At 44.6% G+C, this 16,641-nt stretch overlaps 1 protein-coding gene across 1 annotated transcript in view; it reads left to right on the top strand.

Moving 5' to 3' along the window:
• The first annotated feature begins 72 nt into the window (after positions 1-72).
• The window catches only part of LOC311150110 (MYND-type zinc finger-containing chromatin reader ZMYND8-like), a 32,535-nt gene continuing 15,966 nt past the window's right edge, over positions 73-16,641 (top strand). Inside the window, exons 1-7 of the mRNA XM_084187396.1 lie at positions 73-455; positions 3,463-3,690; positions 10,286-10,356; positions 11,082-11,242; positions 12,094-12,315; positions 12,763-12,876; positions 12,993-13,085. Coding sequence (XP_084043522.1) covers positions 3,677-3,690; positions 10,286-10,356; positions 11,082-11,242; positions 12,094-12,315; positions 12,763-12,876; positions 12,993-13,085 — 675 coding nt within the window. The 5' untranslated portion in view covers positions 73-455; positions 3,463-3,676. The remainder of the gene's footprint in view (positions 456-3,462; positions 3,691-10,285; positions 10,357-11,081; positions 11,243-12,093; positions 12,316-12,762; positions 12,877-12,992; positions 13,086-16,641) is intronic.

Raw genomic sequence — 16,641 nt, 5'->3', positions numbered from 1 at the left:
ACGTGCAAGGGAATTGGTGGAGGCGGTCTCGGGAAGTTTCCTATAAAGTCAATGAGGGGATTCGATTAATCTGCCACAAGGTGAAAGTTGATTGCATTCGTTTTGGACCCGGGCTGCGTCCCAGGCGTGAGCCAGGTGCCCCGTTCAAAGCCCACGGCGAAGTCTGCGCAACACAAAAGTGGCGTAATTAAGCACGAGGAGTAATGAGTAGGATTCTGTGTTTTCGCATGCAAAAGTGATTGCTTTATCTGCTTTCCCAATGAAAGCTACTTTGAAAATATATTTTATGGAAAAGAGATGTTGTAACCTATGTACGATGCGCCATGCAGTGGTGCCCCGAGGTTCAGCATAATCGAATTCGCCCAATCAATGTTGAGGGAAAGAAGGGATACCTCCAAGCCGTCTTTCATTCCGTCCAGTCAGATGTTTTAAAATATACATATCTTCATTATCGGGTACGTATTGATTGTTTTACGTGAAATACCATTTATTCCTTTATTTTTAGCAAAATAAAGCGTGTAAAATAGGAATATTTCTCAATGTGAATCAGGAAACGGTTGTTATTATTAACGTCAGCAAGCTAGTTAGCTAGCTAGCTACGTTAGGTAGACTAGCTAACGTTAGCTAGTTACTGTAGCCAACAAAGCCCACTACGCAAAGGAAGTAGCTAGTGGTGATGGTGAACCCGTTTGATATAGCTACGTAGTTACACTTTACAAGTCTGTTAAGTATATTCAATTGTACAGCCAAAAGGAAACAACCTAGGTAACATTAGTCTCATCCTACTGTCAATGATGGTTTAATCTTTCACCCAGGCCTGTAACTCATTCAGCCATGCCTGACCTCCTGACCCCAGCCTTCACATTAAATAATAACACAATTATATATATTTTAGTATAGGTTGTCAAACCAGATTGATATGAGCTGTTATGGCATAATTTGGCTCTGCCATATAATTTGTACAAATGCCGGGATTTAGATATGTCAATGTCTGTATCAATATGTCCCTCTTGTAAGGGGAGTCCCGAGTAACTACAGTCATGGAATACATTTTCTGTACACATAACATTTTAACCTAGCTAACTGTTAACTGTTCCAGAAACATTACACAATGGTCAAGGGACCAGGAGTATGAGCTGATCAAAAACCAATCAATATAGGCTTAGTCCTTTAAACAACGTTTGTCATACAAATTTGTAAAACAAATGCTTCGCTGTAACCCGGCCAAAATCCCTAACAGAGCAAACAGCAAAAAGGCCCCGTGTAGCTCAGTTGGTAGAGCATGGCGCTTGCAACGCCAGGGATTGTGGGTTCGATTCCCACGGGAGGCCAGTATGAACAAAAAAAACAAAAATGTATGCACTCACTAACTGTAAGTCGCTCTGGATAAGAGCGTCTGCTAAATGACTAAAATGTAAATAACCATCTGGCCAAACAGTTGTCCTTTTAGGCAAGACAGAGCACAAATAGTTCAGAGGCACATATGTCCATCTATCTAGGCTAGACAGTTGTCACATTAGCATGGTTGGGGCCGACCAATATGTCAGACAACTATTCATATAGAGGCAGGCGTGAAGAGTCACCGGTGGAAATGGTGAACCTGTGAGGGCCAGGGGCGTCTGAATCTGACTGATGTTATTCTCCTTTTATTCACTAGAGGACAGCATTGCTCGTGTTTGGATAGTGTTATGAAACTAATGACTTCTGTGTTCTTCAGGCCCCACTTCTCCACCAAGCACACAACATGTCCTTTGCTCACAACAACATATCCTTTCAAAACGCTTTATAGATATAGCCTAATGGCTGTGCTATTCACATAGCCACCCCTGTGGTAAGGAATAGTGACAGATGGTGAAGGCACAGTGAAGAGTAGTAGAAGTTAGTGTTCAGGCCTCAGACACAACAATAGCGTTTGCTGGCCGAGAGTATTTAGCACCTGGGAACGGAATTTGAGAACCGAGTGCGCACCGATTTTACATGTAGAATTGTGTGAAAAATGTTGACAGACAAAACAGAAGAACGTTAGATCCACATTCAATGTGTGCAAGCCTTCGTTACATTTTACATTTTAGTCATTTAGCAGACGCTCTTATCCAGAGCGACTTACTGAGTGCATACATTGTTGTTGTTTTTTAAATTTTCATACTGGCCCCCCGTTGCAAGCGCCATGCTCTACCAACTGAGCTACACGGGGCCCGTTCCGTTACCATTGCTTGTAACCTCTGTGTTGGGAGTGTGGCCTGGTTAGCTATTTAAAACCTACTCCAATTGACAAACTGTCCTGTCTGTTACCCAGGTACAGTGAATTATTGATGATTTTCACAAAGCACATGATGCAAGCGGGAGGTTCCTTGGAACACACGTACATGCACACACTGTCAATTGTTCTGGTCTGCATTGTCTGGCATTACAAAATGCCTCCCCTTTCCCCAACTTTTCTTTAATGTAATAAGCACTTCTTCCAACCTCAATTGTAAGACCAGAAATTTGCCTTTATATTATGGATTAGGCCTTATAGAATACTCCAGAACAATAACCATCCCCAGAATACAATGTACCACAGCCCTACACAAACATAACACAGTGCCCCAAAATTAGCGATTACGGGTAGTGTTTATAACGGGTAGGAAACTAGATTCAGCCGAGGCCCGAATTTTGTCGGAGTGGATGGTCGGAGTCGGGACCTAAGTAAAGTAATTTGTACACTGCAAATTGTCCACAACTCAGCCAAAAAAGAGATTGTATTTTAAAATAACAATAATTTCATGCCTTGATTACATTGAGACACGATCACGTCTCATAAAAAAAATATATATATACTTGGGAACAGATTTCCAAATATATATATTTTTTGCTGAATTCCTGGTGATTTTACAGTCAAAAACTACATGAGTCCCATCTTGTTATAGTGTACATAATAGCTACTTTTATTTGGGAACAAGCCCATAAATAGCCTTTCTATTTAATTGATTAATATTTATTACAGTATATTTGTAACTTGTTTCCTTTTATGTTAATCCTCATTTTTTATATAATCTGGATTTACCATTTTGTTTGTCTTTTAATTCCACTTATATTATAGGGACATATTCCCATGTCTACATTTAAAATGGTGTGCAATTTCTCCAGGCCTTGGTTGTAGTTGTTTTGGTGAAGAACGAGCCTATGTGCCCTCTCTCCCCTGAAGACGGTTGAGAAGAAGGGAGGGGTTTAGACAAAGGCCTTCTCTACAAAAATGGAGGCTACAGCAGAGCAGCCCTGCTGTCTGTTTTTCATTTTGTAGATGCTTTTCTACTATATCATCTGTGAAAATAACACAACTTGCACCAGATGCAACCTTAGACAACGGTATTACATTGTTGTGGGTGTTCTTTAGGTCATAGAAATGCGGTTACATTTGTTATTTTGTGATTTGGGCCTAGCTCTCTCTCTTTTTTATCTCCATGTCTCTCCCGCACTCAGAGCTGCTCCTGCCTGCGCTGAACAAAGATAATTACTCAGGAAACGCTTCGGCCAATCGGATGCGGCCTTACATCCCGCCTGTGAGAAAGGGGCCAGTCAGGGCCTGGCTACCATCAGACAGGCCTGATCGCCTTGCCTGAAGAACGGAGCCTTCCCCGGCTGAGAGTGTCCTCCATGTTTTATAAGTGTTGCCATAACAGTGTGTCAGGCAGCCATGCATCCACAGAGGTAAGCCCTGTCTCTTTATCTCAACTCTAATTACAACATTCCTTCCTCCTTCTCTGTTGTGTGACTGTTGCTGTGCAAATCTGAATGTGAATACCTGAAAATCACAGATTGCTTTCCCAAAGGAGTGGGGGGAGGGGGCTTTGGGGGCGGGGGAGGCCTTGCAAGGCCCCTGTACCACAGAGCGCTTAGGTGGGGGTTGGGTTAGGACTCTTCCCTCTGCACACACTCTCTCTCTCTCTCTCTCTCTCTCTCTCTCTCGCTCTCTCTCTCTGTGTGTGTGGCAGGCTCACATGTGTTCCCCAGACATCCAGGCTGCCATGCAGTGGACTGCAGAGTGGACCATGGCATGGGGGGGGGGGGGGAGGGGTGTTATGTATCTTTTGTAAGCAGATTGCCTTCTTGTTGTGATCTAGTGTGTCACGCCAGGCCAGAGAGAATGGACGTGGGGGAAACAGATGTGCCTGTTAGACTGACCGGGGGGGGGGGGGGGGGGGGTCTCCAGGGAGACGCTGATAGCTAACTCAACACTGGTTGCTTACAGTAAGAAGTGTGTGGTGGACAAAATTAATACTTTCTGCGGATATGAAAGATAATTCTTCACCAATTGACGTGAATACGAACAAAGCAGTGACTGCCTGCCTCATGAGGCTAAATTCCTTTCCAGTCTAGCCTCACCCTCATCAGAACTGAAACCGAGTCCTCAGAGTTCATTCATCGTTCCCAACCAAAAATGGAGGGTCTGAGGGAAATTCGTAAATTTCATTCTTCCTCTACACATTAGTAGCCCTGTGTAGGCTAGTTGTTTTGAAGCTCATGGAATATGGATCTCAATTTACGGCCAAAGGCCTCCAGTTTACAGGCCAGTGCTACGTTGACTCTGTAGCACTCATCCTCGTAAAGCTGCTTCTTCTGCACTGTGCGCCTCAAACAGCAGCCATTTGTGTTAGAAACTGAGTGTCCCTCTGGGTAATGCTCTGCTCGTGTCATTACAAATCAAACTGCCACCCAGAGAAACACTACATTTTTAGTGTGTTGATTCCGTGTATTTTGTGTGCGTGATGGTTTGTTTGACTTCAGCTCGACTCATATTTGTCTGCATTTGTGTGCTTGTTTTCTCTTCCCCCCCTTGGCACCGCTCGGGCCTCTCACCTATTTATAGCTGTAGAGACAAAAACACCATTGATCTGCTGCTTCATTTAAATGCCTGGTTTGACGTTTCTGAAATACTTGCGTCAGGATAATCATATCCCCTTTTCTATGTAGGTTAGAGAAACTGCATATCTGGCTCTCATTTCACAAGAATCCTTTTTGGTAGCATTTTATTTTACAGTACTGTTTCCACTGGTGTTTAATAGGACATTACTTTATGGTTCTTAATTGAAATAATTCATCACAATTAATAACTAGCCCCCTCCCTACCTGTTTCCAAATAGTGCCTAGCAGTAAATTATTACATTAATCAAAAAGTAATTAATAGGTTCTAATTGTGTAATTAGTTACCATGGCACGGCAAATCTTAAAATGCACATTTAAGTTTGATGGAATACATAGGGCTACAATACTAGAATAATTAATGTTTTTCCATGTACAATTATGAGAAAAAGCCTAACTTTGGTGTGAAATCTATATTAGATTTTCTTCGTTCCTCACTCTCAACCACCTTGGTTTGGCTCTACACAAAGCATGTTCTAATTACAGTATGTGAATGGCACATCAACCACCATTACGTTAGCGTCCTCTTTTACTGTGGTTTATGAAAATACACTCTCATGGACAAAACCAAAGCCAAAAGTGATCCAATACCTTTGGAAAAAAGTAATTGACATAATTTTGAACAATCATTAGGTGAGCTTCGAGATGTGTATAAATTCATGTTGTGCCAGTGGTAGGCCTAATGTTAGTAATCTGGTGACAGGTTATCTTTAGGCAATCGTCTGGGGTTAGCTAAGGCAGCATTGCTCGTAAATTGGACACCAGGCTTTTAAAGGGTCTGCTTGTGATTTACTGCCTCCCAACCACAAAGAACAACTCAAACCCTCTTCTAAAACCTCTACCCATTCGCTCAGTAGCAATCAAAACAGACAGACAACCTTTTAAACCGAGGGGAAATTACACAGTTTTAATGCATAGGGAATCTCTGCATTGCAGCAGAAAAGGTTTTTAAGGAAGAAAGAAGCCTGCGCACAGCGAGCTGTGTGGCATACCACAGCCGACCAATCCGGTCCCGCCCTGCAGACCCTCCAGCCAATTAAAGCAGCAGCTGAGGTTAAAGATTGACAATCACAGTGAGAGAGGCAACAGAGAGAGAGCAGGGGCCTTCTGGAAAATTCCACAGCCATCTTTGTTTTATCTCCTCCAGCCCAGTGTAAAAATCAGGCTGAAGGATTTTCTTACATATTCTTTGGTATAAAACAAGGTATGCTACTACGTTTGAATTATCTCTGATGAAGAAGATGTTATTTGGTGGCAAAAAAAAAATTGGACAAAAATTCATCATGTGTATAATGAATCTTGTCTTTTTGCAGTGATTATAGTATGAAACGCAGGCAAAAGCCTGGAACCTATTTCTATGAGACTGTGCCTAAAACTAGTGGTTTCGTATTGACTTGAGCGAACGGTAAATGTAATCTTGATGGTGTTGTTTGTGCGTTGTTATGTACCTCAGAGTCAGTCTTCTCTCTGGAGGTCAGGGGCCGCAGGGTGACGAGGGCACCAGGTTGTTTCTCCATCAACAATACTGATCCTCAGTGGATTCAAGGACACCAACACAAAGCATACAACGAAACAACCCTGTTTTCATGGCACCAATTACAGAGCAGGAACCCAGACCCTCTCTCTGTACGAGACACCACTGTGTTGCATGAGACCGAGAAACAGTGTATTCTCCCCAGGGATAGATCAAAAGTTTGCCAGATGTCTTTATTCTCATAGTCAGACTATCTCTCTTTCTCTCTGTCTCTTTCTTATTATTAAGCCTAATTATTATTTGACAGCAGTGGGCACAGTAAAGGTGAAACTGAAGACGGGGTTACAATGGATAACTGATTTCCAATTAGCTGGATTTCTCCTTTCTCTCTCTCTCTCTCGTCTATGTCTCCCTCCCGCTGTACTCGGTAGCGACGGTGGTTTGGCTTAACTGTGTTTTGGTGTTTGGATGTTGAACTGTAATCTCCACGGATCTCCTGGTCCTCGTGTATGTGTGTGTGGATGTGCCAGTGCCTGTGACTGGAGCCTCGGTCGGCATGGGGGAGAGGGGGGAGGGGAGCCGGCTGTGGCCTCCATTTTCTGTGACGAGAGAACCCTGCTCTGCCTGTGCTCGCCTGTTTCTCTGAGGAGCCAGTGGAATCTCAAGGCACAGATTCAATGTGTGTGTTTTCTTCTTCTATCAGGCATTCCTCCTTGGGTGTTGTTTGTCAATGTTATCCTCAATTTTGCTCGTCTGGAATATTCACAGATCCTGAAGATTTTTTTGCTATCTGTTCTTCTGTGATTCTGCCAGGTTTCTGGAATTCTGCTCCTGGTCTGAAATGCCCTCTGGAAGAACATAGGATGACCAGTTGCGAGAGAGAATATCTGCTTAGGTAGACGCTACAGGGATCAGGTGGTTATTGTGTCACTCTGGCTGCTCGGTGGGCCTATTTTTGAGTGAATAACGAGTGTGAACCTTGGCTCACTGCTGGGTTGCATGGTTACAGTGCTCAGTCCTCTCGCAGTGCTCTCGCTGGTAGGACACGTAGCACAGAGAGTTGGCTAACATTTGCTCTCTTTCATGTGGGCCTCGTTCGTTTTTTCGTTCTCTGTGTTTCTGGAACAGGAAGGCCCTGAAGGGCAGCGTGTTTAAACAAGACAAGACTCATATGCTGGATACTTTTGATTTGTCTTCCATTTGTATCTTCTTGATCTTCTCTCATTATCCAGATGGCATTATGGGTGATTTCATGCCTCAGTCTTTTTGATAATGGTGATTAAGCCTAGTGATCATTAATTGAGACTTGGACGTGGTGACAGGGTTGTTAAGCATTACATTAGGTTTATGAATTATCAATGTCATGGACTTGGTTTGATGAGCAGGACGTCAAGGTTTACAGTGCGTGTTAATGAGGGTGGCTTTATTGGCTTAGTAGATTTAGTTAATGGCCTTTCACAGTGGTAGTCATGCTTGGGTGCATCAATGGCTGCCCTCAGCTCTGGCTCTGGAGCATTGTGCCTCTCTACTTTTATTACTCTGTCCTTTTGTCTTTCAGATCAATGACCATGATGGATGTGGATTCTGAAGAGTAGATAAACTCTAATCTTATCCAAATCTTTGTCTGCGATGTTCCTCTGAGAACATCTAGAACATTCCCACTTGTCCACTTCTTGAACCTTTTTTTTCTATCGATCTAGTGCTGGATATTAGCCTATTAGGCTACCTGTACCTAGACGTTCTCCTATCAGGAGCCACCAGGGCAGGGCTAGGGGTCTGGTTCAGCGTGTGACCTGTGGTGGATCCTGAGGAAGATTTTCTTTAAGCAGACAATGAATAGGAACGAGGCCCTCAGTGGCCCTGACAAAGGAGGCGGTGAACTTTCAAAGAACCACATTCATCACCAAGGATCCCCCATTTTCTTCTCCTTTTTCTTCCTGAGAGGAAATTAGAGGAGAGCAAAACCAAAAGCTGCAGGCTTTGATTTCTGTAAATGGAAGAGGCTCTAATTTGAATTTTTGCACAATATTGTTTGTTATTGATATGATTTGCTGTGGAAATCTGATTATTATTTGGGCTGTTCAGAACATGATGTTTAGGCTAGGCAACAGACCTATGTAACAGGTAAAAACCTGTAGCTAGCTAGTCAGACCAAGGTTGACTCTGTAGAGCTTACTGAAGTGATCTGGTGCAGTGGGTTTCTATACTGAACAAAAATATAAACTCAACATGTAAAGTGTTGGTCCCATGTTTCATGAGCTGAAATAAAAGATCCCAGAGATGTTCCATACAAACAAAACGCTTATTTCTCTCAAATGTTGTGCACAAATGTGTTTACATCCCTGTTAGTGAGCATTTCTCCTTTGTCAAGATAATCCATCCACCTGACAGGTGTGGCATATCAAGAATCTGATTAAACAGCATGATCATTACACAGGTGCACCTTGTGCTGGGGACACTAAAAGGCCACTCTAAAATGTGCAGTTTTGTCACACAACACAATGCCACTGATGTCTCAATGCTGACTGCAGGAATGTCCACCAGAACTGTTGCCAGAGAATTTAATGTTCATTTCTCTACCATAAGCCGCCTCCAACGTTGTTTTAGAGAATTTGGCAGTACGTCCAACTGACTTCACAATCCCAGACCATGTGTAACCACGCCAGCCCTGGACCTCCACAACCGGCTTCTTTACCTACGGGATCATCTGAGACGAGCCACCCAGACAGCTGATGAAACTGAGGAGTATTTCTGTATGTAATAAAGCCCTTTTGTGGGGAAAAACTCATTCTGATTGGCTGGGCTTGGCTCCCCAGTGGGAGGGCCTGGCTCCCAAGTGAGTGGGCCTATGCCCTCCCAGACCCACCCATAGCTGCGCCCCTGCTCAGTCATGTGAAATCCATAGATTAGGGCCCAATGAATTTATTTAAATTGACTGAGTTCCTTATATCAACTGTAACTCAGTAAAATTGTTGAAATTGTTGCATGTTGCGTTTATATTTTTGTTCAGAATAGGCTAAACAGCCAATTGTGAGAGCTGGGGTTTGAGTGGCTACCAAAAAGCACTGTCTCTTTACACTCTCTCATCCATGACTGTCTGAGGCAATCTTCTGTGAGTCAACGTCCATTTTGAAGGTGAAAACCCTTTTGTGACGTAGCCTACGCATTTGTTGAAGTTTTTTTGTAGTCATTGAAAACCCAAAAATGTGTTTAAGGCATTGCTCTTTTGAATGAGCTTGCATTGAACAGAAAGAGCTTCTTGACTGTAGGTAGGTGAGCAAAGTGGGATGCAAACAAACTCGTCAATGTATGGCCCTCATCAGGTTTGAAGCCCTTGTCTCTCCATTGTGTCCTGGAGGACAGGAGCACACAGCCTACTCTGTTGGATGGCCTTATTTGTTGTGCTGAAGCACAAGTTGTGCCCAGCTGAATAAAGAGGACCTGTTGCCATGGAGATTCTCTCCAGTTGGCACCCCATGGAACACAAACACCCAACGCCTGAAGTTTATCTGACTGTGATTACCAATGATTATAGACATGGATAGGAAGACATGATTACACAATAATAATAATAAAAAACAATTGTCATTTAGCAGACTCTCTTATCCAGAAGACTTACAATTAGTGATCATGAATGATCATAAAGGCCATGGTTCTGAGGTCCAAGTCAATTCTGTGCCACATCGGTTGCACCTTAGATTTGGTAACATTAGTAACCTATTGATGTTTCTCAATAACGCCGGCAAGAGGTAACCACAATGGAAACCTGCTGAAACTCTGGTGACTTTGTCCCCTGGGACCCTGCCTTAGGTGGTGTTCCACTTGTTTACTGTGTGACAGGATTTGTTTCGTGAACACTGTGACTGACTCTCTCCTCCTTTCTGTGTGCCCTCATTCTGTGCTGTGCAGTCTGGCTGAGGACGAGGTAAAGACGGAGTCGGATGTGGTAGAGGGGATGGATGTGTCCATGCGATCCAAAGGTAAGAGCAGGGCCTTGCATACTAAGACAAACGTTATTGTGTTTTGAGAAGACAGCTTATTCTAGTGTTCTTCTTCTAGTGTTTATCTTACCGTTAAACATACTTGTTGTTTGTTGTGGATCTCATGGAGCTACACAGAGCAACCATTGTGCCATTGAGTTAAAATCGTATCACCACTACCTCTGAGGTTGTAGCATGGGTTCAGCCTCACCATCACGTGCTGTGGATGTTAGCCTAAGTCACCATTTAGAAGGCATCCTTCACACGTGGTCACTATCACAGGGCCCGACCACACTTATCTTGAAATGTGGTTGGCATGCCAAAGAAGACGTTAACTTATCATATGAAATTCGTTGCCAGATTGGGAAACCAAGCGGTAGGGTTTGGTGACCAAAATCTCTTATCTGGTTGGATTCAGTAGCCCTGGGCAACCACCACGTATTAAGTCTCTCAATGAAGGGGTTCTGCTAACAAAAAGAATGCTTGAGGATTTACACTGCCTTTGACCTTGAATGACTCCAACCCCCCCCCCCCCCCCCCCCATCTGAGTGGTACTGAAGAAGATGGAGCCTATCATTGTGTAGAGTGGCCTGGGACTGGGAGTGTCTCTGCCTCTCTAGCCTTTCTTGCCAGGGATCTAGTCTCTGTCCTATAGATTCCTATAAGCAGCTACTCTCTGTGTTGTATGTATGGTTACCTGGTGTTCCCTCTGCTCCGGCCACTAGTGTCTGACCCCGGGTCAGCAGAGCGGGTGCTGGCAGCTCAGAAGAGGAAGGTGTCCAGCCCCACCCACTCCTCCAACGGCCACTACCCCTCAGACACCTCCCCCAGCCCCCTGAAGAAGAAGAAGAAACCTGGGGCGGTCCACAGCAACAACAAAGACCAGGTAGGGGGGGAGTGTGTAGTTTGTGACTGTGCGCTTGTGTAAGTGTGTGTGTGTGTGTGTGTGTGCGCGTGTGTGTATGTGCACCTGTGCATGACTGATTGTGCCCCCAGGTTTAAATGAAAGACTCTGCTGCATGTTCTGTGGTCGGATGCATTTGTTCATATCCCAAAAATGTATGTTTGTCTACCATGTATTGATGATTGAATATTAAAATGATTTATCTGTCTGATGATTGATAATGATAACTGTTTATAGAGTGGAATACCTTAAAATTACTTTTCTAAACTGCCTTTTTTGAAAAGAGTAGATATGCCTGCCAAATGTGTTTCCATTTTTGTGTTGTGAATGCTTTGTTTTACATGTATGACAAGATTCAACCCCAAGCCAAAACCTTTGAATTCAGTTCCACTGACAAATGAACATGTCACATGTTCTGAACAGTCACATAGACATGTGCTGACTTGTATTGTGTCTTGGTCACTGATTGGCTGATGTGGGTTGATGCGGTGTCAAGCATGATACCCAACACAAAACTGGTTATTGGTCCACCAGGGAAAGTCACCATTGAAATTGCACATTGCAAGTCTGACAACATAAAAAAATGACAATAACACAAACTTCCGGTTTAGATAAAGAACTACTATCTTATAGGCCTACATTGATGTTGACTAGACCAACTAAAACAGTCTTGTGTTTGGTGCCTGCCTTATTTTGCCTTACATGTTGCTTATTACCCTGCCTTACTTGCCACTTTGTGATTCTCTGTGTGTTCTGTTGCACTGCACCTTTTGTGTTTTGTTTTCTGCGTGTGTTTTGAAACCCGCCCCCTGTTTCTCTTGCCTGCATTTCAGTCAGAACTAAGACATGGTCCCTTTTACTATGTGAAGCAGTCATCACTCACCACAGACCCTGTTGATGTTGTCCCGCAGGACAGCAGGAATGACTTCTACTGCTGGCTGTGCCACCGTGAGGGCCAGGTGCTCTGCTGTGAGCTCTGCCCGAGGGTGTACCACGCCAAGTGCCTCAAACTGCCAGCAGAGCCCGAGGGCGACTGGTTCTGTCCAGAGTGTGAGGTACTCACTCGTGTGTGCCGTGCGTGTAGGTGTATATACGTGTGCAAGCGGTGTGGGAGTGTTCCAGGCACATTCTCGCTTAACCACAATGTCCGCTTGCTCTTTGGGGTGTCAGGCGATGGGGTTGGAGGCAGGCTTGGGGTCAATTCCAATTGGACTCTGCATTATAGTAAAAAAAATAAAAAAATAAACATATTATCCTATAATAATGGTACTAAACATTGTACTTTCTAATTATTGAATTTAAATGGAATGGACCCCAGACTAGTACCACAGTCTCCTATAGATTATGACATACTGTAGATGCATAGTTAATAGCCAGCCCAGCAGGCCTACTGTGAGTGGTTGTGTTTACCCAGTCCCTGTCTTTGGTATGGTAGCCCTGTTTTGGTTTTACCAGCTACTATTTGCCATTGTTACATTGTCCTGACTTTGTCGTTTTTCCAGAAAATCACAGTAGCAGAGTGCATAGAGACACAGAGCAAGGCCATGACTATGCTAACGATAGAACAGCTGTCCTACCTGCTGAAGTTTGCCCTTCAGAAGATGAAACAGCCGGGGGTAAGTTAGTGAAAGTCTCTCTGATGCCCTCTAGGTGCCCACTGTGGGCTAGAGATGGGGCTATCGCTTCTGTTGTTTACGAGACTTGAACTAACACCTGTTTCTTCCGTGGGCAGACTGAGGCCTTCTGGAAGCCTGTGGCTCTGGAGCAGCACCCTGACTATGCTGAGTACATATTCCACCCAATGGACCTCGCAACACTAGAGAAGGTACCATTGCATTCACATTTCAGTCATTTAGCAGATGTTCCTATCCATTCCAGACTTGGAGCCCTCTAATAGCAAGGCAATGATGAGCTTTTTGAGTCTATAAGTCATGGTCTACAGACTATACAGTGCCTTCAGAAAGTATTCACACCCATTGACTTTTTCCATATTTTATTGTGTTGCCTGAATTTAAAATTGATTACGTTTAGATTTTGTGTCACTGGCCTACACAAAATACCCCATATTGTCAAAGTGTAATTATGTTTTTAGAAATGTTTACTAATTAATAAAAAAAGAAAAGCTATTATGTTTTGAGTCTAAGTATTCCACCCATTTGGTATGGCAAGCCTAAATACACTGAACAAAATATAAACGCAACATGCAACAATTTCAAAGATTTTTCTGAGTTACAGTTTACATAAGGAAATCAGTCAATTGAAATAAATTCATTAGGCCCTAATCTATGGGTTTCACATGACTGGGAATACAGATATGCATACATTGGTCACAGATACCTTAAAAAAAAAAAAGGTAGGGTCGTGGATCAGAAAACCAGTCAGTGTCTGGTGTGACCATCATTTGCCTCACGCAGCGCAACACATCTCCTTCCCATAGAGTTGATCAGGCTGTTGATTGTGGCCTGTGGAATGTTGTCCCACTCCTCTTCAATGGCTGTGCAAAGTTGATGGATATTGGCGGGAACTGGAACACGCTGTCGTACACGTCGATCCAGAGCATCCCAAACATGCTCAATGGATAACATGTCTGGTGTGTATGCAGGCCATGGAAGAAATGGGACATTTTCAGCTTCCAGGAATTGTGTACAGATCCTTGCGACATGGGGCCATGCATTATCGTGCTGAAACATGAGGTGATGGCGTCAGATGAATGGCACGATAATGGGCCTCAGGATCTCATCACGGTATCTCTGTGCATTCAAATTGCCATCGATAAAATGCAATTGTGTTCATTGTCCGTAGCTTATGCCTGCCCATACCATAACCCCACCGCCACCACGGGGCACTCGCTGTCTGCCATCTGCCCGGTACAGTTGAAACCGGGATTCATCCGTGAAGAGCACACTTTTCCAGCGTGCCAGTGGCCATCGAAGGTGAGTATTTGCTCACTGAAGTCGGTTACGAAGCCGAACTGCAGTCAGGTCAAGACCCTGGTGAGGATGACAAGTACGCAGATAAGCTTCCCTGAGATGGTTTCTGACAGTTTGTGCAGAAATTATTCGGTTGTGCAAACCCACAGTGTTATCAGCTGTCCGGGTGACTCGTCTCAGACCATCCCGAAGGTGAAGAAGCCGGATGTGGAGGTCTTGAGCTTGTGTGGTTACACATGCTCTGCGGTTGTGAGGCCGGTTGGACGTACTGCCAAATTCTCTAAAACAAATTTGGAGGCGGCTTATGGTAGAGAAATTAACATTAAATTCTCTGGCAACAGCTCTGGTGGACATTCCTGCAGTCAGCATGCCAATTGCACGCTCCCTCAAAACTTGAGACATCTGTGGCATTGTGTGTTTTGACAAAACTGTGCATTTTAGTGGCCTTTTATTGTCCCAGCACAAGGTGCACCTGTGTAATGATCATGCTGTTTAATCATCTTTTTGATATGCCACACCTGTCAGGTGTATAGATTATCTTGACAAAGGAGAAATGCTCACTGACTGGGATCTATACAAATTTGGGCACAGAATTTGAGAGAAATAAGCTTTTTGTGCGTATTGAACATTTCTGGGATCTTTTATTTCAGCACATGAAACATGGGACCAACACTTTACATGTTGCATTTATATTTTTGTTCAGTATAAGTTCAGGAGTAAAAATGTGCTTAACAAGTTGCATGGACTCACTCTGTGTGCAATAATAGTTTTTAAATGACTACGTCATCTCTGTACCCCACACATACAGTTTCAAACACTGATTCAACCACATTACATTTACATTAACGTAATTTAGCAGACGCTCTTATCCAGAGTGACTTACAAATTGGTGCATTCACCTTATAGCCAGTGGGATAACCACTTTACAATATGTTTTTTTTTTTTTGGTGGGGTAAGGGGGGGTAGAAGGATTACTTTATCCTATCCCAGGTATTCCTTAAAGAGGTGGGGTTTCAAGTGTCTCTGGAAGGTGGTGAGTGACTCCGCTGTCCTGGCGTCGTGAGGGAGCTTGTTCCACCATTGGGGTGCCAGAGCAGCGAACAGTTTTGACTGGGCTGAGCGGGAACTGTGCTTCCGCAGAGGTAGGGGGGCCAGCAGGCCAGAGGTGGATGAACGCAATGCCCTCGTTTGGGTGTAGGGACTGATCAGAGCCTGAAGGTACGGAGGTGCCGTTCCCCTCACAGCTCCGTAGGCAAGCACCATGGTCTTGTAGCAGATGCGAGCTTCAACTGGAAGCCAGTGGAGTGTGCGGAGGAGCGGGGTGACATGAGAGAACTTGGTGTATAGCGAGAATAGGAGAGGGCCTAGAACTGAGCCCTGGGGGACACCAGTGGTGAGAGCACGTGGTGCGGAGACAGATTCTCTCCACGGCACTTGGTAGGAGCGACCGGTCAGGTAGGACGCAATCCAAGAGTGAGCCGCGCTGGAGATGCCCAGCTCGGAGAGGGTGGAGAGGAGGATCTGATGGTTCACAGTATCAAAGGCAGCAGACAGGTCTAGAAGGACAAGAGCAGAGGAGAGAGAGTTAGTTTTAGCAGCGCGGAGAGCCTCCGTGACACAGAGAAGAGCAGTCTCAGTTGAATGACCAGTCTTGAAACCTGACTGGTTTGGATCAAGAAGGTAATTCTGAGAGAGATAGCAAGAGAGTTGGCTAAAAACGGCACACTCAAGAGTTTTTGAGAGAAAAGAAAGAAGGGATACTGGTCTGTAGTTGTTGACATCAGAGGGATCGAGTGTTGGTTTTTTGAGAAGGGGTGCAACTCTTGCTCTCTTGAAGACGGAAGGGACATAGCCAGCGGTCAAGGATGAGTTGATGAGCGAGGTGAGGTAAGGGAGAAGGTCACCGGAGATGGTCTGGAGAAGAGAGGAGGGGATAGGGTCAAGCGGGCAGGTTGTTGGGCGGCCGGCCGTCACAAGTCGCAAGATTTCATCTGGAGAGAGAGGGTCGAAAGAAGTCAAAGCATGGGGTAGGGCAGTGTGAGCAGGACCAGCAGTGTCATTTGACTTAACAAACGAGGATCGGATGTCGTCAACCTTCTTTTCAAAATGGTTGACGAAGTCATCCACAGAGAGGGAGGAGGAGGAGGGGGGGATTCAGCAGGGAGGAGAAGGTGGCAAAGAGGTTTCTAGGGTTAGAGGCATATGCTTGGAATTTAGAGTGGTAGAAAGTGGCTTTAGCAGCAGAAACAGAGGAAGGAAATGTAGAGAGGAGGGAGTGAAAAGATGCCAGGTCCGCAGGGAGTCTAGTTTTCCTCCATATCCGCTCGGCTGCCCGGAGCCCTGTTCTGTGAGCTCGCAATGAGTCGTCAAGCCACGGAGCAGGAGGGGAGGACCGAGCCGGCCCGGGAGGATAGGGGACATAGAGAGTCAAAGGATGTAGAAAGGGAGGAG

The sequence above is a fragment of the Coregonus lavaretus genome, assembly GCF_964263955.1.
Source record: "Coregonus lavaretus genome assembly, chromosome: 22".
NCBI lineage: Eukaryota > Metazoa > Chordata > Actinopteri > Salmoniformes > Salmonidae > Coregonus > Coregonus lavaretus.
The sequence above is the reverse complement of the archived record's forward strand: the minus strand, read 5'-3'. Positions and strand labels throughout refer to the sequence as shown.